Source organism: Polypterus senegalus, chromosome 8, assembly GCF_016835505.1.
Source record: "Polypterus senegalus isolate Bchr_013 chromosome 8, ASM1683550v1, whole genome shotgun sequence".
NCBI lineage: Eukaryota > Metazoa > Chordata > Cladistia > Polypteriformes > Polypteridae > Polypterus > Polypterus senegalus.
Genome location: NC_053161.1, coordinates 89,934,062 through 89,957,336, shown reverse-complemented (window position 1 = coordinate 89,957,336; position 23,275 = coordinate 89,934,062). Strand labels below are relative to the sequence as shown.

Genomic DNA, 23,275 nt, shown 5'->3' with positions numbered 1-23,275 from the left:
TTCCCAAGTGATTTAAAAGATTGCATCTTTTATTCATGAATACCTGTATATAAAGCGCTTTGTAACGTTAATTATTTTACTTAACAATATTTTACATGTTGGGGTTTAAAAAAAAATACTAAAAAAAACAAAAAAGAGATAAACCAGCATAAAAAGTGCTTTGTTATTTATTCAGTCCATCTGGCACTGATTATATGTTTGTTCTGACCTGATACAAGATCTGTTACTGCCATTGCCGACATATGAAACAAATTAATTTTAAGGTCAGTTCTTTTTATGACCTAACACAAGTACAGTAAATTAAAACAGTTTCTGTGAATCTGTTCTAAACATTATGAAAATTTTCATTACAGCTTAAGATCTTAAGACAGAATAGTGACCAATAATATGTGATGAAAAAGAAATAATAAAATTAATATTACCCATGTTGAATTTTATTAAATAGATTTGAAAATATTCTCTTCGAATATTGAAAATGATGTATTATTTTTGCAATATTATGGCAGATTTCAAAGTGATAAAGTACAAGAAAGTTTCCATATTCATTTTTTTTAGCTCAGATTCATGGTTATTTGTGGTAAAGAGGATTTTACTACCGAAAAATGCTGACAGAGCAAGTCTTCCTTATAAACAAATAATGCGAACTGCATAGGCCCCCATGCAAATAATTTCATGAAAACATTGTTTATCATTATTTGTTATTTAGCTAAGCTTGTTGAAGGCTTTCATAAATTTCCAAAGAGCATGCTATGGAAGGGCCCACCTTCTGACTCAAGATAGTGACTGATCGTGTCAGAGGATGACAACAGGACTGTTTTGTCTTCATCCATATGACTTCCAAACATAGAACCAGGATAACAAGGCATCCAAATAGTAGTGTCAATGACAACTATAACACCATTAATCATAAATGTCAGTATCCTTGTGACAAGAGCAGTGGTCAAAAGCAGAACATTCAAAAGGAAAAATGGCCAAAGACCACAAACTAGACAAAAAGGGTTAGAAATAAAAGGAGATGAAGAATACTTCCCTGCAGGTGCAAATGACACAGCAAGGTAGCTATTCTGACATGCTGTTGTTCAACGATTATTGTGAAGAAAAATATTTACAAAAAAAAAACAAACAAATCTGATCAAAGCTGGGAAAAGACAAGCAAGGATGCAATCAAAACATGAGGGCAAAGTGAAAATCAAAGGAAGAAGAAGACAAAAGAAAATCAAAAACTGAGACAATTAAACCTGTTGCTGGGTCCTATTTGAAACTGAAACAAGGAACGTTTTCCACTGAGGGGTAATTTGTAATTTATTGTCGCCATATGATCATAGTCACACATACAAGTGTTGCATAAACAAAGAAATGAAATGGGAATAAAATTTGTTATGAAATTATCAAATAATCTCAAAATCAGACTCTGTTTAGTATAAAAAAACACAAATTAGCCCCAAACACATGTATAAAATGTGTTAAAAGTTACAGTAGTTGTGGCAGCATGTGTCTTAAAAGGGCTCTCAAGTTTTTGCCGATCCAACCAAGGGAACACCTGAGAGACCTAAAGAATTAAACCAAGGGCAAAGGAACAGTGGCAACAAGACAGAGCAGAAGAAAATGTTGACAAGCCAAAATCAGAGAAGGGATACATTACCGGAATAACAAAAAATTACAAAACCAACAAAACAAAAGTGCATTCCTGAGAAGGGTACTTTAAGATATTAATGTACTAGCCACGTGAGCTACGCTGCGCGTTGGGTGACCACAGTTGAATGACTCCCTGTTTAAACGCGGCTGCCAGTCGTGAACTGGGTCCTTCATCGCACCACATTTATGTCTGTGTGTGGTGAGTGTCAGTTTGAGAGTGTTTACTTGGAGTTTCTTGCGAGACCGTACGTTTCTATATATTACGGTTGTTTTGCAATTGTAAGGACCTCTTGTTGGGTGTTTCATTGGCACGCTTTTGCCTCTTTCTTTCGCGATCAGGCATAATCTGTCCTCTCTCTCTCTGTAGGGGTTTCAGTTGCCTTTCGTTGTGCGGCAGAGATGCGTCGTTGAGCTAATCTGTGTGAATGCTGAGTGTCCGTTTCTTGCAAGCGACTGTCACGCCTTTGCCTCTTTGCTTGGTGATCACGCTGTAATGTGTACTCTCTAGCAGCAGCAGGTTTAGTTGCGTTTCGTTTTGGCATTGTTCCGTAAGGTCTCCTCCCTATAAGTGCACATGGGTAGCTGAAGACGGAAAGGCATAGTGGGCATAGTGAAACACACGAATTGGTGACCAGGGGAAACATCCGACTCAGACTCGGGGCTCGAAATACTCAAGTGCACATGTTATTTATAATTTAATTTTTTTTTTGTTTGTTATGAAGTTCCCCAAAAGAGTTGATCCCTGTTAATAGTATATCAACAATATAATCTGTTGTAGTACGTGCGTTAATTAGCGTCACACCTCATAACCTGCATACACCACATGTTTGGCTGTAACGCCAGAAGCGCGGTGGACGCTGTAAGGGTAGGTTGTGGTTTCTGTTTCTTTCGTGATTTTTTTATTTCATTTTATTGATTATTTAATAGGCTCTGTCTATTTCTTTACTTTTGTTTTGAAAAGATTTTCGGGAACAGGAAAAATAAAAGCAAAGGGGAAAGAACGGAGGGGGGTAAGCAGGAATTCTGAGAGGGGACGGACTGGGGCTTTTCTACGGGGCGGCTATACAGCCAAAAGTAACGCGGACACGGACACCGCGCTGGGCTTTTATTATATAGACTAGACATTAAGCCCGTTAAAATAATGGGCGCTAGAACAGTAGTGCATAATGAACAGTCTATATTAAATGGCAATGGTCCTTGTATGTGGCTGTAATACAGTATGTGTCACTGTATTGTGTGCCTTTAATTTTCTCTCTCAGTAAAACTGGTTTGTATTTCCGTGAAATGCCTGTAATTTTGTCTGACAGTAATACAGTGGAACCTCGGTTCACGACCATAATTCGTTCCAAAATTCTGGTTGTAACTCGATTTGGTCGTGAACCGAAGTACTTTCCCCCATAGGATTGTATGTAAACACAATTAATCCATTCCAGACCGTATGAACTGTATGTAAATATATATTTTTTTACGTTTTTAAGCACAAATATAGTTAACTACCCATAGAAAGCACAGCGTAATAGTAAACTAAATGTAAAAGCATTGAATAACACTAAGAAAACCTTGAACAACAGAGAAAACTAACACTGCAAGAATTTGCGCTATAGCCTTATGACCCGCTAGCTAAAAACACTTTTTTTAATGAGTTTTAAGCATAGGGGAAAAAATGAACATTTGAAAAATCTGTAATTTAATAAACAACCAAGAAAAGTAACATTGCAACAATGTGTGTGTGTCTCTCTCGCGGGCCTGCGTGTGTGTGTCTCTCGCGTGTGTGTCTCTTAAGCGTCCGCCTCTGTGTCTGTGTGTCTGTCTGCCGCGCGTGCCTGTGTGTGTGCGTGCGTGCGTGCGTGTGTGACTTTCACGCGCCTGTGTGTATATGCGTGCATGCGTGACTCACGTGCGCCTGTGTGTGTGCGTGCGTGTGTGAATCGCGCACGCCTGTGTGTGTGCGTGCGTGACTCGTGCGCGCCTGTGTGCGTGTGCGTGACTCATGCGCGCCTTTGTGTGTATCTGTCTCTCTCTCTGCACAGGGAATGCACAGGAAGAGACTGAACACGTGCTGTGTGGCCCCGCGCATGCCCACTTCACCAGAAGACACACACACGGACACTGGACGCACACAAGGGTTTTATTAAAGAGGATAGCAAGTATCTGTTTACTATATGTGTAGCTGATTACTGACTGCTGTTAATTGTGAATTTGAAAACTTAGATTTTCAATATGCAGTTGTCTTAAATGTTAAAGTACAATAGCAGTTTCAAAGCTGTAGTGACTGGATAGCTGTCTGGTGTGACTTTGTGGAAACAGCAATTATAACATAGGACCTCTTTGAATATTCCTCTGTCTCGTACTTCTGTAGCCTAACCCCCTTTATTAGTGAAGTGAAATAATATCCAGACACATTTATTAGATAGATAGATAGATAGATACTTTATTAATCCCAACATCATAAAACAATATTTTAAGATCTCCCTTCCTTCCATGTTTTCTGATTTCTGGTTAACATCAGTATGTATGACTTGATCTCCTATGACATTGTTTTCTTTCAATATGTCTTTACAGGTACTGTATATATAGATGTTATGTTTCTTTATTGACATTGAATTCGCAGTGAGAACTTCAGCAAGTTCTGATGCTAAATTTGCCACTGTTATTTCATTCTTGCTTTTTAAAGCAGTCTACAAATTTTGTGCAACATTTCCTAATAGCACAGGCACAGTAAGCATGATGTGAAAATAAGTTCAGGGAGAATCCTGTATCAGAAATGTGGATTATTTCTTTCAGTGAAAAAGATGCACCACAATGGTTGGACAAACCTGGACTTGATGGCATCAAATCTTTTTCATGTGGCATTCATGTTTGTGTTCTTTGGGCTCAGATTTATCATCACATGTACAGAATATAGAAATTCTTATATGCCTGACCAAAATGTAAAAGTCACCATTCTCATGTTTTTTGATAAGCACAAACATGGATATTATGATAGGATCCTGTAGGATACTCAGGTTTACTTATCTGTCAAAAACTTGCAGTGGAAAGTATGACAAACAGCCAAATTATTTTTCCTTTTTTTAAAAGAAAAAGTACAGTCTTTAGATTTTAATACAAAATGGGATGAAGAATTATTAACCCTTTGCCTTTTAGGAATTGCTGTACACCTTTAGTAAGTATGTTCTAACAATCATCTCAGTTTGGTAAAATATTTATAGACTAGAAAATTGCAAAAAAAGTGTAATTAGAGATGAATATATCTTACCACTCTCTTATATACAAATATGGAAAATGAAATACAGTAAAAGTTCTAACAGCCAGCAGATTTACAATGGAAAAGTCCTATCAAACATATTAATTACACTTCTGCAGTAGTAACACATGTGCCATGGCTTACTTCGACTTTCAAAAAGCTACACTTCCACAGAGAAGACCAATAACAGAAGCCATTGGCATCTTTGGAAGAATTGGTCTGCCAGCTGTTTACTAAGCAGTTGACACGAAGTGCAGATGATTAGACAATTCCCTGAATGGGATGAAGTAATCAGTTCCTCTACAAGGTGAACTTGGGCTGTTACTTTTTCTCATTAAAATTAATGACATGCATTCAGATATAATGAAAACATTTAAAAACTATACCAGCTATTCAATGTAGTATAGTATAGTAGATACAAAGGAGCCAGTGAAAGTACTTTACAAAGATTTGGACGATCTTTATAAGGGAAAAGACCTTATGTGAATGTGCACTTTGATCAACTGCTTGGTTTGTACCTTGCATTCAGTACCTCGACGAGCCTGAGGCTGAATTAAGTCGGTTTGAAAATGGATGGATATATTGAGATAAATGGAACTTTCATTATAAAGAAGACATGCATTACTGAAAAACAGGAAGCAAACTTTACTAAGAATTTAATGGTTTAAATTCACATTGTTTAATCAATAAAGAAAGGGAAAAAGTTACATTATATTATAAAAAGAGCTAACTGTTATTCAAGGACAACTATTATTAGACTTTCAGAGAGCTTGTTAGATCTTATCTATTGCACTATGTGCAGTTCAGATTACCACAATCTAAAAAAACACAGTATCTACAGAAATAACTACTGAGACAAGCCACTAAGTATAATCTTGAAGTTAAGTGGTTGTGCTCCTCTACAGGCTAATGGGATTAAACTCTAGAAGTCTACCTTGTCTTCTTAATTCATACCTTCAAGATTTTCAAAAGCATCAATACATTTGAATAGCAGGACATCTATTAGTTGAATAGTGAGTCACATACTTACAATTACCACTGAAAACTAAGGGAAGGTGCGCAAACAAGCAAGTATAGACTCTAATGAATCGAATGTGAATATGTTTTAAAGAAACTTTAGAATAGCATAGCTGCAAGCTAACTGAACAAGACTGTTGGCTTAAATTGTCTTGTATCTTTTTTGAACTTGTTTTCTTATGTTTTTGGTAACAGAGCAAAAGAGTGTGTTCAAATAGATTGTCATGTTCTTCCCAGCTTGTTCCTGCTTTAGGCCATTTGTTTCTAGGATATACTTGGGCTCTTTGTGACCCTCACCTGAAAAAAGCAGTTACTCAAAAAGGACAAAATTTATAAGTCACTGCTGCTGTTGTATTGTATTACAATAATTTAAACAAAATGCTTTGTAAATAATGCATCTTTGAAAAAATCTGTGAGGCTGAGCTTTGCCTGTCTTTATCAGATTAGACATTTAATTGTTAAGGCTTGTCCAAACAATTATCAAGAATAAAATATATCTTTATCTAGCCATGGAGTGCAAAAGCATTGATCATTTCATATTCTTTTTATTCCTCAACAGTCTCAATCAGCTTTGAATAAGAAGTTTAGATTGCAGGGATCGTTGGCTTTCTGAATTGAAATTAAAGTCTAAATGTTTGCAGCTGTAGAATGTTCTAGTGTCACGCTTGTTCACCAAAGAACCTCATTTCTTTAACAGTCAAGGTTAATTACTTATAATCCAGCATTTTCTGAAACTTTCCAAGCTGATCATAAAAATAAATAATGCCGCTATCTATTTCACTGCCTGGAGCATATTTATATGTTGTTTCTTCTTTCTGAGGAGAGAGCCAGCTGGATCCATTTCAATGCATTTAATTCTCTGAATGAGCAGGTATGAGTATGCTTGTTTCAATTTATTTTGCATAAAAATTGGAAGAGAATTTTGTGCATTCTCTTTTCATGTTACATTAATTACTGGTAAAGTCATTTTGCATTTTAATTATTAGGCATTACATTTCAGCAGATGTTCTATGTATTTTTATGACTTATATACTAATTGATTTGCAGTACAGTTTTAAAATCTGTGGCTGTGTTTCATGCAGGAGGTTCAAACGAGTTTTATTCATCACACATTTAGGGTATTCTGGTGCTATTTATTGACCAAAAGTACAAAAAGGCATTTTATTATCTCTTTAACAAATAATGAGTTTTAGATGAGAAAGCAGAGTCCTGACTGCTACAGAAAATGTAACATTTGGTATGCCTCCCTTAAGTATTTCTGAAATCTCTTTACAAGAGTGGCCTAATCTGTTTTTATGGTTGACATCACTCCTTGCAACATCATTATAATTAAAGGCATCTTTAATTAAAGTGAATATTTATTGGCTATGTGCTAGAAATACAAAAACCCGTATACACTCCGTAGATTCTGTATTATAGTCCTTCTATGTTAGACTACATCACTGCCTTTAACCAATCGTGCTAAAACTATGATACATAAAAGTGATATGAAAAGTGCTCAAAAATTTAAGGCATCAGAGTTTGTTGTGTTTTTTGTGGAGAAGAATACACAGTAAGACATATATATAAATCTAAAGATCTACATCTGGAGTCTCATGTCACATAAAAAAAATCATGGTATTTGAATGTCAAGTTAGCCGAAATTGGATCAATTGCTGATGCTCCAATGTTTAACAAGTCTCCAGTTTAACAAAGTAAAAAGTCTTTCATGTTTTTGTTCATATTATCTGAAGTCTAAAAACATCTTTTCATAAATTATTTTACCAAATAGGTACCCCAAAGTGTTTAAAGGGTAAAGTGGTTTACTGTTAAAACCTGCAGTGTCATCTACAATATTTTATATCTGAAATAGGACTGAAAGACTATGAAAGACACTGGCTCTATGCCAGTGTGACAGGAAGAGATGTGCTCCTCCTACAGTAAAAAGAAGGAGGCTAAAAGGTAGTAAACAGATGTCTTCATTCACTAAATAAAGTGCAAGGCAGAACACAGAATTAAAAAGTGAAGAAAAAACAAACCAAACCCTTAAATCCATGATTACACTTAAATTGTTTACTTCTGTCTTCCCTTTTTACTATTATTTTCCATATTTAGCTTCAGGAAATTTCTGTTCAACCATTCAGAAATACAAAACAAACATTGGAGAGCTCAGAGATTCTGGGTTATCAGGAACTACAGATAAGTAAAGCTGCGTATCATCTGCATCCAGTCTAGCCTAATGAGAGTATGTAAACTGAGAAAATGTAGATGTATGTAGATTGGAATTCTATTAGGAAGCAACAAAAGGATATGATCAAAGTGAAGCATGTGATATTATTGATCTTGACTTTCAGAAAGCATTTGATAAGGTGTCACGTAAGAGGTTGGGAATCAAACTACAAAAAAGTGGGAGTTCAGGGTGTTTTTTGTAAATGGGAGCAAAATTTAAACAGACATAGGAAGCATAGACTTATGGTGTGAGGAACCTTATCAGAATCAGAAATTTTGCACATTATATTTCATTCTTGGATTTCAAGGATCACAGTTTCTCCTATGTCATTTCCCATATGGAGGAGTAATAGCTTAGCAGCATAACAGTAGAAACACTTATCACAGCAGGGAAAAAATAGGGAAGAATCAATAACTGTTCAAAATGACTGTCAGACTTCTATTTTTTATGCAAATGACTTACAAACAGACTTGCAATATAAATGAGCGGCTCTAGTCAGGACTCAAGTAATGTGTCTGCAATTTGGACTTGAATGCTAAGAATGAAGGAGCTTCTCTTATACAAGCAATTAGATCAATCCTCAACTTTGGGATCTTGTACATAACAACTTGACCATTCACTGTTGTTTTATTAGCCATAGGAATTTAGAGTAGGTCAGCTTCTTAAGACTTTAACATACTCTGTTACATGCTATCTGTTATTGGTAATTGTATAAATAAATAGTTTTATATGTAAGAATCAGGATATTGAACTGGAATTGAGCTGGAAGCCATTTTAAAGTCTTAAGATTGAAAGGTCTATGGTTATGCATTTAATTATAAAAATAAACTGGCAGAGATTTTAGAGACATTGCAGTGGTGTAGTTATGAAACTCATTTACATGTATGCAGTTAATTTCTACTATTATGAAACACATTTATATGTATGCAGTTAATTACAACTATTATAAAAATGACATATTATCAAACAAATTGAAACAAATGGACCTGTCTTTCTGAAACAAGTTGCATTGTGCTTGTCTTGTTACAGGCTCCAAGCGTATTGTTTTTGGAATATTATTTACTTCTATATCCTTCAAAAATACTTTGACCTACTGTATGTCTAATGATAACTGCCACAAAAATAGTTTCATTTAACCTGGATTTTTGTAGTGTGCTCCTTTTAGTTATAGGACTAGGCCTATTGATTTGCTAAATTTTTTAATGATTAGATTTTTGATCATTTATTTAAATATCCATGTTGTGGCTGGCGGCTGGATTCCATGCCTGGCCGGGACGCCCCTGCTGCATATGTTCCAGGGGAGCAACCATGGGCAGCTCAGTACCTCCCTTGGGATGCTTGGTGGCAGCCTCCCTGGCCGGCGGTGATGCCTCAACCTCCCACAGGGCTCCATGGGAGATGAAGTCCTCAACAGCCTGGTTGGGAGCTCTGGTAGCTGCCAGGGGGTGCTGCATGGATTCCACAGCCCAGATGGACAACTCTTCAGCCCCACCCGGAAGTGCAATTGGAATACAGGTGGTCAAGCACCTGGAACACTTCCGGGTGGGCTATAAAAAGGACCAGCAGCCACCTGTCTGGGCCAGAATCGGGAGGAAGAGGACGAGGTTGCCTGGGAGGAGTGGTGATGCAAGAGGAAGAGTGTTTGTCTTTGTATATTAAGTGCTTTTGGGACTGTGTTGTGGCTGGAGGGTTCACAGGGAAGACGTGCCCTCCAGCTGAAGAAAAATAAAAGCCTGTATCTTTTTACATGTGCCTCAGTGTGAATCTGTGCCAGGTTGGGCGCTATATAGCGTCTAATTCACAATGTATACACACACATAGACACACACGCCTACACACTCAATGGTTATAAGGGGAAATAACTGACAGCTTCTTTGACCTACTAGAGTGCATGTCAGATGCTGAAGAGAAATTAACGTACACACACACACACACACACACACAAACACATAGATCTGTAAAGGTTCACATGCACAAGGGCATTAAGTCACCTCTGTGCCAATCTGTCCCAATTTGACCCAATGTGTTTAGTTTCAAATTAAGTATTATCTATGTTGTTTACGTCATTCAATTTCATGTTAATTTCACTCTGCATTTATTTGTGTACATAAAAATTTAAGTTAATGCACTTAATTACAATGTAATACAATCAGTTGTATTATATTGTAAAATCTTCAGTTTAGTGAATTAATGTGGTATCACCACAGTGAAATTTACATGAAAGTACACTATGGACCATTCCATATTTCTGATGCATTAATGTCCTTCATTTGAACAAATACAATCTGAACATTTTGTCCTAGTAAACTCATATGGTTTTAAATTATAGACAGACAGTTACTGTTATTTGAAAGACAGTATCTGCCACGTTCTTTTCAGAGACAAAATTTTGACAGAAGATTCTCCATATAATATTGGACATATGAAAATTTGACATGGAAAAATGATATTCCATTTATCAATATCATTTAATGACAAGAACTGAAATTCCTGTCAAGGGTATTAATTAATTGGCAATACATATTGTTTATAGTTTCCATAATCGCACAGAAACAGCTAAGAGCAGAATGTGAGTCGAAGATTAATTAAATAAAGTTCTCCTAAGGCATTGTGTCATAAATGGGTGTTTCCTCCAAAGCAAAATAAGGTTATTCCCCCAAAAACAAAAAACAAACACTAGCTAGGGAGCAGCCCAGCAAAGTCCATAATATTGGAAAGCTTCTTTGTATACAATGTTCTTAGTTTTCCTTCTGGTGCAATGAACCCCAAACCACAATAAATAACTCTAAAGACAATATTTCCCCACCAAAATCATTGTGAGGGAAATGCATGATTATACAAAAATGTAGGTGTGACGGCCTGGGAAAAAAAAGCAAGCATCCCAACCATCACACTACAATTACAACCTGAATAAACAAACTGACATTAAACTAAATTCCACAGTGAAGGGATGATCAGAGTAAAAACACAAAGCAATAAACAGATCACAGAACAATTCTTATATTTCACACTTGGCCTGATAGTAAAAGATACAGTCCTTGTTACAAGAGAGGGATAGCTTTACTATTCTGTCACAATCTAAAGCATTGAGCAGATCATTCCCTCTCTCTCAAAAACTGCAGCACTTCAGTGGTTTTTATCTGCATTCACCTCCTAACCCCAATGCCAGTGACAAAGAGAAGTGTTTTAACACCACACAGTTTTTTTTTCCCAGGGCAATCTCTGGAATTAGTCCCCTAGACAAAAACTTCCTTTAAATATATAATATATATATATATATAAAATATATAATGCGCCACTTGAGCTCGAAGATTTTGAAATAATTTCTCTGTGTAAAGGAGGTATAGTCTTGCCTATTTCTCCTGTTACCTTTCTGTGTAGAATAGTACTGTAGTGTTAAAGTCAGACCCTGAAAGGCCACAGTGGCTATAGCCACTTTTCTAATTAGTAAAAACTTACAGCAGCTAATGTAACATCTTTTGCTTTCAATTTAATTGACTTATTTTTAAGATGCAAAACCTTTAATTGTTTCTTTTTTTTGCCGTAATGAACAATCAAACTAAATTGAAATGAAAAGCAACTCCACAGATGACCATCTACAGTAACTGGTCTCAATCTCAACTACTGGAAGACCACAATATTTCCTCCAACCTGTTTCTTTTTTAGAACCTTATTGTTGCTGTTAATGGAACATGTTATTTAATAATGTGAATAGTTAGAATCATTCATTACCAGTGCTAACAGTCTTTCATAAGCTCCAAATGGCAAGACAAGAAACTGTTGATTTTTTATTTATATATTTTTTTAATGGGACCCTCAAAATGTTTTGTGGACCAGAGTAGATCAATATTTCTCAAACCTTTGTTTTTTAAAAAATACTTTGTCGTTTTATTGAAACAGGTACAGTAAAGTATGATGGACCAAATAGGTGCTAAGAGAGTTATATTAGCTAGTCCTCTATTGGCTTCTTTGAATTTCATTATATTGCAACAGATGCATTTAAGGGGTTTGAATGTAGAAAAAGGCAATTAAAAGGTAATAATGTAAAAAATGTTTATTTTATTAGATGACCTACCATTTTCAGTATTATGCCATATAGGCATCTTTGTAGAACGTTATAACAGAAGCCCTGTGGCACTACCTGAAACATCATTACATTGTGGGTTATTTCGTTAATTGTACAATACATTCCAAGTGTCATACTATACTATATGTATAATTAGAGTCTGAGAGCACTGTACACATTTACAGATAGAATACCTATAACATTAAACACCAAACATGTTGCAATATGTGTATAAAATTCTAAATGAATAAATGGACATGGCTGTGGTGAATACGTATTTTAAGAAGAGGGAGGAACACAAGAGTGGAGAAAAATGCACACAGGTAGATTACATCCTATGCAGAAGAGTTGATCTGAAGGAGACTGAAGACTGCAAAGTGGTGGCAGGGGAAGTTTTGTTTAGTAAAGCAGCATAGGGTGGTGGTCTGTATAATTACTTTGGAGATCAAGAAGAGGAAGAGAGTGAGGGCAGAGCCAAGGATCAAATGGTGGAAGTTGAAAAAGGAAGACTGCAAGGTTGAGTTTACGGAGCAGGTAAGACAGGCACTGAGTGGCAGTGAAGAGTTACCAGACACCTGAGAAACTACAGCAGATGTAATAAGGGTGACAGCAAGAAGGGTGCTTGGCGTGACATCTGGACAGAGGAAGGAGGAAAAGGAAACCTGGTGGTGGAATGAGGAAATATAGGAGAGTATACAGAGGAAGAGGATGGCAAAGAAGAAGTGGGATAGTCAGAAAGATGCGGAAAGTAGACAAGAGTACCTGGAGATAAGGCACAAGGTGAAGAGAGAGGTGGCAAAGGCTAAAGAAAAGGCATATGATGAGTTGTATGAGAGGTTGGACACTAAGGAGGGAGAAAAGGACCTGTAACGATTGGCCAGACAGAGGGGCCGAGCTGGGAAAGATGTGCAGCAGGTTAGGGTGATAAAGGATATAGATGGAAACGTACTCACAAGCGAGGAGAGTGTGTTGAGCAGATGGAAATAGTACTTTGAGAGACTGATGAATGAAGAGAACGAGAGAGAGAAGAGGTTGGATGATGTGGAGATAGTGAATCAGGAAGTGCAACGGATTAGCAAGGAGGAAGTAAGAACAGCTATGAAGAGGATGACAAATGGAAAGGCCGTTGGCCCAGATGACATACCTATGGAAGCATGGAGGTGTTTAGGAGCGATGACAGTGGAGTTTTTAACCAGATTTTTTAATGGAATTATAGAAAGTGAGAGGATGCCTGAGGAGTGGAGAAGAAGTGTACTGGTGCAGATATTTAAGAATAAGGGGAATGTGAAGGACTGCAGTAACTACAGGGGAATAAAATTGATGAGGTTATGGGATAGAGTAGTGGAAGCTAGTTTAAGACGTGAGGCGATGATTAGTGAACAGCAGTATGGTTTCATGCCAAGTGTGGTAAGTGGCCGGCTTGTCATCCCGGCCAATACCCCCAGGCCGCCAGATAGAGCCCTCCCTGCAGTATTGAGGTGCCCCGAAGACCAGCAGGGAGTCATGGACTTTATAGTTTTTATCCTTAGCCCTGCTGGGTACCACATGGGCTCTAGAGGGAGTTGCAGGGGGGATCGAAGACTTCTTTGTTGCCCTATAACCCGGAAGTGCGTCAAAGGAAGAGCGACGTGCTTCCGGGGTGAAGAAGAAGGACTTGTAGCTGACCCGGAAGTGATATTGAATCACATGGACTAGGGATTGGGAACACTTCCGGGTCAGGGAATATAAAAGGACTGTGGGAGCTCCCAGACGACGAGCTGAGCTGGGTGGAAGGGTGGCAACGCGTCTGGGAGTCTGAGGATTGTTTAGTATTATTGTATTTTGATTATTTATATATTTATTTGAGTATAGTGGAGGAGAGGGTGCTTTGTGCATTATGGCGAATTAATAAAGTCATCATTTGGACTTTTATCTGGTGTCTGGAGTCGTGGACAGGGGTTCAAGGGTGTGATACAGCCCCAATCTGTCACACAAGAAAGAGTACCACAGATGCAATGTTTGCTCTGAGGATGTTGATGGAGAAGTTTAGAGAAGGCCAGAAGGAGTTGCATTGCGTCTTTGTGGACCTGGAGAAAGCATATGACAGGGTGCCTCGAAAGGAGCTGTGGTATTGTATGAGGAAGTCGGGAGTGGCAAAGAAGTACGTAACAGTTGTACAGGATATGTATGAGGGAAGTGTGACAGAGGTGAGGTCTGCGGAATGAATTCGACGTGGAGGTGGGATTACATTAGGGATCAGCTCTGAGCCCTTTCTTATTTGCAATGGTGATGGACAGGTTGACAGACGAGATTAGACAGGAGTCCCCGTGGACTATGATGTTTGCTGATGACATTGTGATCTGTAGCGATAGTAGGGAGCAGGTTGAGCAGACCCTGGAGAGGTGGAGATATGCTCTAGAGCAGAGAGGAATGAAGGTCAGTAGGAACAAGACAGAATACATGTGTGTAAATGAGAGGGAGGTCAGTGGAATGGTGAGGATGCAGGGAGTAGAGTTGGCGAAGGTGGATGAGTTTATTGGGATCAACAGTACAGAGTAATAGGGGTTGTGGAAGAGTAGTGAAGAAGAGAGTGCTGGCAGGGTGGAATGGGTGGAAAAGAGAGTCAGAAGTAATTTGTGACAGACAGGTATCAGCAAGAGTGAAAGGGAAGGTCTACAGGATGGTAGTGAGACAAGCTATGTTATATGGGTTGGAGACCGTGGCACTGATCAGAAAGCAGGAGACAGAGCTGGAGGAGTTAAAGATGCTAAGATTTGCACTGGGTGTGACGAGGATGGATAGGATTAGAAATTAGTACATTAGAGGGTCAGCTCAAGTTGGACAGTTGGGAGACAAAGTCAGAGAGGCGAGATTGCGTTGGCTTGGACATGTGCAGAGGAGAGATGCTGAATATATTGGGAGAAGAATGCTAAGGATAGAGCTGCCGGGGAGAGGAAAAGAGGAAGGCCTAAGTGAAGGTTTATGGATGTGGTGAGAGAGAACATGCAGGTGATGGGTGTAACAGAACAAGATGCAGAGGACAGAAAGGTATGGAAGAAGATGATCCAATGTGGCAACCCCTAACGGGACCAGCTAAACGAAGAAGAAGATGAATAAAAGTATATATAGGCATTTGTGTGCACATTGAGAAAATTATGATGTGATGTAATGTAAGTTATGTTATTGTGCCAGGAAAACCAATTAGCAGTAATGGAAAATACAACTGTACTTCACAATAATCCCAAAGAGAATAAATGTTTTAGACTGTATTGTACTTGGGAAAAGGCAGTGTCAAAATCTAATTTACTGCTGTAAACCAGCTTACCGCTCCTCCCTCAGCCTCTCCCCACCAGAGTACTCTACAATATATGAAAATTAATGATGTTATATTTTGATATTTATATTTATTAAAATAATATTGCTGATTCTGTTTTGAATAAGATTCTGATGTATAAGTTTGAAAACATATTCTACTACATTTGCTATTATAATATTTTTTAGAATAATTTAATCCCAATATTTTTTAGTCAATAAAATTAAGATCTTATTAATGTGATAATATATACTTAAGTAAATGTGACTACTGATGTTTTACTCTTGTTTGCAAATAATATTTTGCTCTGTAATATATGATATAATAATCAGAGTTTGTGTGTTTTGAGTTTATTTTTAAAATATTTTGTATTTTTTGATAGATGCATTATCGTATTCTTTAATGGAAGTAAATAGTGATGACACCCAATTAGAATCACCAATAAAGACTTCAAAACATTTTTCTGATGACAAGTCAGATATTGAACACTACCAGCAGCAGCAAAGTGAACCAGATGTTCTTCCACGAGGACCCAGGCCTCATCCTCTGAACTGTGATGAAAGAATTAGGAGACTTGAGGAGACTGTTGATAATATCAGCATGATGTTGAGTATGGTTAAATCTCAGGTAAGCACTTGGAAGTACAGTTCGATTTAATTTTCTTAGTACTGTAGAGCCCAACATAATGTTCCATTTGGCATATTGGAATAGTACATTAGAACTTCAGGTAAATAACATATATAACCAAATTATGATGTTTGTGAACAAAGGAAAAAGCTCTTCATTTGTCTCTTCATCACCTACCACTTTTTAACCAGTGTAATCTGCTGGGTAAGGGAGTTTAAATGAAGTCAGAAAGTTATAGGTTTTAATTCTGTTGGTAAATCAACTGTGAGCATTAATTGCCTCTGAAATATTAAGCCATTATAGATAGATTGATAGATTGATAGATAGATAGATAGATAGATAGATAGATACTTTATTAATCCCAATGGGAAATTCACATAATCCAGCAGCAGCATACTGATACAAAAAACAATATTAAGTTAAAGAGTAATAAAAATGCAGGTAAAAACAGACAAAATCTTTGAATAATGTTAACGTTTACCCCCCAGGGTGGAATTGAAGAGTCGCATAGTGTGGGGGAGGAACGATCATCAGTCTGTCAGTGGAGCAGGACAGTGACAGCAGTCTGTCGCTGAAGCTGCTCCTCTGCCTGGAGATGACACTGTTCAGTGGATGCAGTGGATTCTCCATGATTGACAGGAGCCTGCTCAGCACCCGTCGCTCTGCCACGGATGCCAACCTGACCAGCTCCGTGCCTACAATAGAGCCTGCCTTCCTCACCAGTTTGTCCAGGCGTGAGGAGTCCATCTTCTGTATGTTGCCTCCCCAGCACACCACTGCGTAGAAGAGGGCACTCGCCACAACTGTCTGGTAGAACCTCTTGCAGCATCTTATTGCAGATGAGGAAGTATAGTCGGCTCTGACCTTTCTTACGCAGAGCATCAGTATTGGCAGTCCAGTCCAATTTATCATCCAGCTGCACTGCCAGGTATTTTATAGGTCTGTACACTCTGCACACAGTCTCCTCTGATGATCACAGGGTCCATGAGGGGCCTGGAACTCCTAAAATCCACTACCAGTTCCTTGGTCTTGCTGGTGCTCAGGTGTAAGTGGTTTGAGTCGCACCATTTAACAAAGTCCTTGATTAGCTTCCTATACTCCTCCTCCTGCCCACTCCTGATGCAGCATCGTCAGCGAACTTTTGCACGTGGCAGCACTCCGAGTTGTATTGGAAGTCTGATGTATATAGGCTGAACAGTACCGGAGAAAGTATAGTCCCCTGCGGTGCTCCTGTGTTGCTGACCACAATGTCGGACCTGCAGTTCCTGAGACGCAAATACTGAGGTCTGTCTGTAAGATAGTCCACGATCCATGCCTCCAGGTGTGAATCTACTCCCATCTCTGTCAGCTTGTCTCTAAGGAGCAGAGGTTTAATGGTGTTGAAGGCACTAGAGAAGTCCAAAAACATAATTCTTACAGCACCACTGCCTCTGTCCAAGTGGGAGAGGGATCGGTGTAGCATATAGATGATGGCATCCTCTGCCCCCACCTTCTCCTGGTATGCGAACTGCAGAGGGTCGAGGGCGTGGCGAACCTGTGGCCTCAGGTGGTGAAGCAGCAGCCGCTCCATGGTCTTCATCACATATGACGTCAGAGCGAAAGGCTGGAAGTCATTCAGCTCACTAGGACGTGATACCTTTGGGACTGGAGTGATACAAGATGTTTTCCAAAGCCTCGGGACTCTCCCCTGTTTCAGGCTCAGGTTGAAGATGCGCTGTAGAGGACTCCCCAGTTCCAGCGTACAGACCTTCAACAGTCGCGGCGATACTCCATCTGGACCCGCTGCTTTGCTGGTACCAAGTCTACTCAGCTCTCTGCTCACCTGCGCTGCTGTAATTGTTGGTGGGGATGTCTCTTCTATGCTGGTATCAGCAGAAGGATGGTTGGAGGATGCAGTACTCCGAGGTGAGAGTGGATTAGGGTGGTCAAACCTGTTAAAGAAGTTCATTTGGTGTGCTCTCTCCACGTCTCTCTTGATGCTGTCACCCCGCTTTGAGCTGCAGCCAGTGATGATCTTCATCCCATCCCACACTTCCTTCATGCTGTTATTCTGCAACTTCTGCTCCAGCTTTCTCCTTTACTGCTCCTTCACCACCCTGAGCTGGACTTGGAGTTCCTTCTGCATGCACTTTAGCTCATGCTGATCACCGCCTTTAAAAGCCCTTTTCTTCTGGTTCAAAAGGCCCTTGATGCCACTTGTAATCCATGGCTTGTTGTTAGCATAGTAGCGTACTGTTCTTACTGGAACTACAATGTCCATACAGAAGTTGATGTAATCAGTTGTGCAGTCAACAACCTCCTCAATGTTCTCACTATGTGATCCTTGCAGGATATCCCAGTCCATAGTTCCAAAGCAGTCTCTCAGAGCCAGCTCTGCCTCAGGGGTTTACATTATTCCTGTAAAGGTGGATATTAATGCTTTATATAATACTTTCAACTTTGATTAAGCACAGGTATATGTTTCAAATATTATGCCACAGTTGACATTAAGTATTTTTTGTTTAAATGAATGGGATATTGGTAGGTGTTCGTAGATATAATTCTTTGCATCTCCTTTCAATGTCTAGAGTAACTTCTCAGATAGAGTTACTTTCCAAAACGGACAAAATCAAACTACTCCTCCATCGCTTAAGTCTGGTCCAAAGTCTGGTCCATTGGCCAATCGCAGCCTGAGGTCAGATTTTATAAGGCCCATTATTTATGGACCATCAGCACTGTCAAACAGAATAAATAAATCATACAAATTCAACATGCAATTCCTCTTTTTACCTTATGGTGGCAGCACTACTGTGTAACAGTTACAGAGTAGTTAGAGTTCCCTCTTAAGTGTCTAGTTTTATGAAATTTGCTCTGACTCTTCAACTGATAAAATAGATAATGAAGGCTGCTGCTTCCAGGAGAGGTGGAAATTACACTGTTTTTTTTTACTAAAAACTGAAACAACTGCGTTTGCCTATTATTTCATGATTCTGTTGTCCTGTTTAAGTCTGTTTATAATGTAAAGAAACATTACAAGACAAAACATGCTAATGCATATGACAAACTATCAGTGACCGTGCTAAAAAAGTAAAGCAATTTCAAGATTGCATAGCCACACGGCAATGGTTCTTTATGTGGGCCCATGAGTCAAATGAAAACATCACTAAAGCGAGCTACGAAGTGGCTATGTTAATTGCTAAACATGGCAAACGTTTAACCAAAAGCTAGTTTATTAAAGACTGTGTTATGAAAATAACAGAAAACATTTTCCCCGAGAAGAAAACAGTTTGCTAATGTTTGCCTAGCTTGTAACACTGTGGCAGGGAGAATGGAAGAGCTATCATCAGATATTAAGAGAGAACTGGGAGACAGGGCAATGAATTTAGATTTTTTTTCTGTGATGGAAGCACAGACGCATCAGACACTGCTCAGTTACTGATTTTTTTTGAAAGGCGTCGACGATGACTTGACCATAACAGAAGAGATGCTTGTCCTCCATAGCCTTAAATGCCAAACAATATGAATTGATTTATTTCTTACTGTTTGCTTAGCTGTTGATGTTATGAAACTACTGTGGAGTAAAGTTGCTAGGATTATTACAAATGACGTGCCTGCCGTAGCTGGTGAACAAAGTAGATTGTCCACGCTGATCTGTAACAAAGTCAGTGAAGAAGGAGGCAATGCTATTAAACTTCATTGCATCATTCATCAGCAGGTTTTTTGTGATTAATATCTAAGATTTGATCATGTTATGAAACCGATGGTAAAGGTAATTAATTTCATTCTCTCTAAAGCTCTATACCACATCGAGATTCAGCAGTTCATGCTTAACATCCATGCTGAATATAGACATGTAATATATCACAACAATGTGAGTTGCATCTGAATGCACTGAATGTCAGCCTTCAAGGACAAGACACAGTAGTGAGTCAACTATATGCACACATTAAGGCTTTTGGAACCAAGCTACAACTTTTCCAGAGACATTTGTCACAAACGGAGCCCTGTACCACAAATTTCCCAGCTCTGCAGGAGGTCATGGTCAGCAATATCAGTATGCAAACAAAGAGGTATATAACAGTCATTGCATCCCTTGCTGGGGAGTTTGAAGACCCCTTTTGGGATTTTGCCGCAATTGAAAAGGACATGTTCTTCCATTAGCATAGACCCTGATGATGCTCCACGTCATCTGCAGCTGGAGCTGATTGAGCTACTTGTCTTAGGGAAGAGATGAAAACTATATATATGAGTCCTTAATTGCTTTCTCAGTGGTTTTCCATTAGCTCTTAGCAGGTCTAGAAAGAGAAGATTGGGTGAACTGTGACAATATGCAATACTGTAAGCATATATTTTTCCCATAATTCCTCCTTGACTGTGTACAATATTGATGAATGTTACTTGAAAAGTGTCATAACAGTGCTGTTTTTGAATTCCCACTACAGAATACAGACCTGTTAGCCAGGGTGAAGTACCTTGAAACATGTGAGTGTCGAAGACCCCAGTGCTCATGGGAAGGTAGAAATTATGACGATGGAAGCAGGTGGGAAAAAGACCAGTGTACAGCCTGTACATGTACCAATGGCCAAGTGCAGTGCTCTGTGAATGAAAAGTGCACTGGTAAGTGCCAACAATGTTTCTATTTGATTACCTCTACACTGATATTGGCTACATTTGTAGGTTTGACTCCTGGCAAACTGTACACGTCTGGTAAACTTGATGTAATAACTGTCTTTTTTACTGTTTCAAGAGTTTAGTAGAGCAGAGGCCAGCAAACTAGTTTTTAGATTGCATGATAATTAGTCAGTGTTTGCCACAAAATTCTATATAAATATGTAATTAATGAACATCCCTAACCATTTCTCGCCCTGTATTTAATGCTTTTTAAAATGTATGCAATAAAAACTGCGCTCTAGCAGCATATTTTTTATTTCATTAATTTGTTGGACATTTCTTATAGCCATACTTTAAAGGTATCACAGTGCCTTCTGGGTGTACATACACAACTGAAATATATCTGTAATCTAAATATTGTCTTGTGCACTGGGTGATTACATAGCCGCTGACTTGATAACCAGATTTCCATGTAATTCTCCTTCACTCCTTCTCGTTAAGCTACAATATATGTTCATTACTGTGCAGATCCTCAAACCAAGTATACACACAACCTTTAAAACCATTGCATTTCATTTTATTTTCCAAACAAGTCTTATCCCTTATTGGAATTTGGCTGCTCAAGCAGTATGGTATTAAAATGGTAATATATCTATATAACCTTTAATTATGTGCTGTCAACATTTTTTTCCTTTATATTGACTGCAACCATTTAAATTACATCATAGCTTTGTGTTCAGGTAATGATACAAATAAGCAAAACTTTGTCATTGTATGCAGTTTCATGCTGGCTGCTCAGAAACTATCACAGCAGAATATACAACTTCAGATTTATAGAATACTGTGTTTTATATTAATCAGAATTCAGATGCAGCTATACTGTATTTCATTATTTTATCTTAACATCGCTCATTCAACACCCAATTAAAAGTCGGGGATGTACCAATTTAGCATGAATATATGTTTTAACAAGAAGAAGAAATGACACTGCTCACTTGCAAAGAATTAAAGTATTTTGAATATGCGGGTGCATTTAGCTCTGTTACTCATTTTTGCATCACCAAAGATACAATTTTATTCCTTATTTGTTCAGAGAAACTTATTTTAAATTGACAATTCTTTTTTTATGTTTATTTATTGTTATTATTTATTAATTAATTTATTTTTTGTAATTGTTAATGTTTTTACAACATTCAGTTTTCTTTGTTTTTTACCCTCATTGGCTCTATGCAAAATAGTAATAATCAATCATAACTATTAAGCAATTGTTTTAAAAATTATTTATGAATTAAAAACAAAAAATAGTAATTACATACACAAACATATAATGGAAATCAAAATGTGACAAAGACAGTGACATTTTCCAAATAAAGATTTTTAATGGGAAACAGTGCTGATGATTTATGTCTAATGCCTCATGCTTCATAATACACAACCTCCTTTTAGCAGAAAAGATGGTGGTCATTCTTCTTGACTCCCTTCAAGCTAATAGCATATGGAGGTGCATACACCTTAAGGTTTGTGGAGAATGTCTTCAAGAAGAGGCTGCATTTTTTAGGCTAAAGCATTACAATTAGAAACAAATTCAAAGCATGGAGTCAAGTTAATATTTGGCAAGATTCCAAATGTTTGTCTGCCATTTTGAAACACTTTTATACAAAGTGGCAAATGTGTTTTTTCAGTCATACAGTATCCCAGACACCATTTAAAGTAACTTTCACAATATAAATTTGGGAGACATATCACTAGGCAAAATGTGTTTTTCCATTGTGTATAGGGGATGGTCAAACAGTGCAACATGAGCAAGTTTCAAAAAGTTCAAATTCTTAACTGTGAAGTAAACATCCTAAGCAAATCGTCATATAGAGGATTTTATAAAACCTTGAAATTGGGTAAGAAGTGTATGGAACTAACAACACATATGGGGAGCTGTTGTAATGCTGAATATAATAATAGCACAACATTCCTTAATCTTTTGTACTCTGCAATTTGCAATTTTGTGAGCTATTATGTAATGATACACAGTTATTCATTTTTTGAGATGTCACATGACCCCAAATTCAAAGCTGCTTGCCAATTTCTTAAAATACATCCATCCATCTATTGTCATTCCCACCTAATCCAGTTTAGGAGTAGCGCAGAGCACAAAGCAGGAGGCACAGCATCAGTGCAGGTATCGTTTGCTCATAATGAACCAATACAAAGTTACTTAACATAAGATGGCATATGGGAAGAGAACTGCCTACCATGTGAAACACTGATTTAAACATGCTGAGTGCTTACATACTCCACACAGACAGTAACAAGGGTTGAGATTTTAACTGTATGAGTAATTGCATAGACTCTCTTATATATTTGAACTTATCGAGGGCAATGTGTTTAGCCCATTTTAGTAGCTGTCAAGGATCAATGATATTTGTGTTTTTTATAAAGTTGTGTTTTCATAACAAAAATCACTTTAAGAAAAAATTCAATTCTTAATTCTACCTTTGTCACCTGTCTGCCAGTCTACAAAATCATGCTCTTCCAGCATCTTACTTCAAGTACAGTGTTATATGAAAATATTTTAAAACTATATAAATTTCTTTACTGCAG

The 23,275-nt window shown here is 38.0% G+C and overlaps 1 protein-coding gene across 1 annotated transcript in view; it reads left to right on the top strand.

Moving 5' to 3' along the window:
* The window catches only part of LOC120534123 (kielin cysteine rich BMP regulator), a 314,528-nt gene that overhangs the window by 109,417 nt on the left and 181,836 nt on the right, over positions 1-23,275 (top strand). The window contains 2 exon segments of the mRNA XM_039761428.1: positions 15,846-16,090; positions 20,512-20,686. Coding sequence (XP_039617362.1) covers positions 15,846-16,090; positions 20,512-20,686 — 420 coding nt within the window.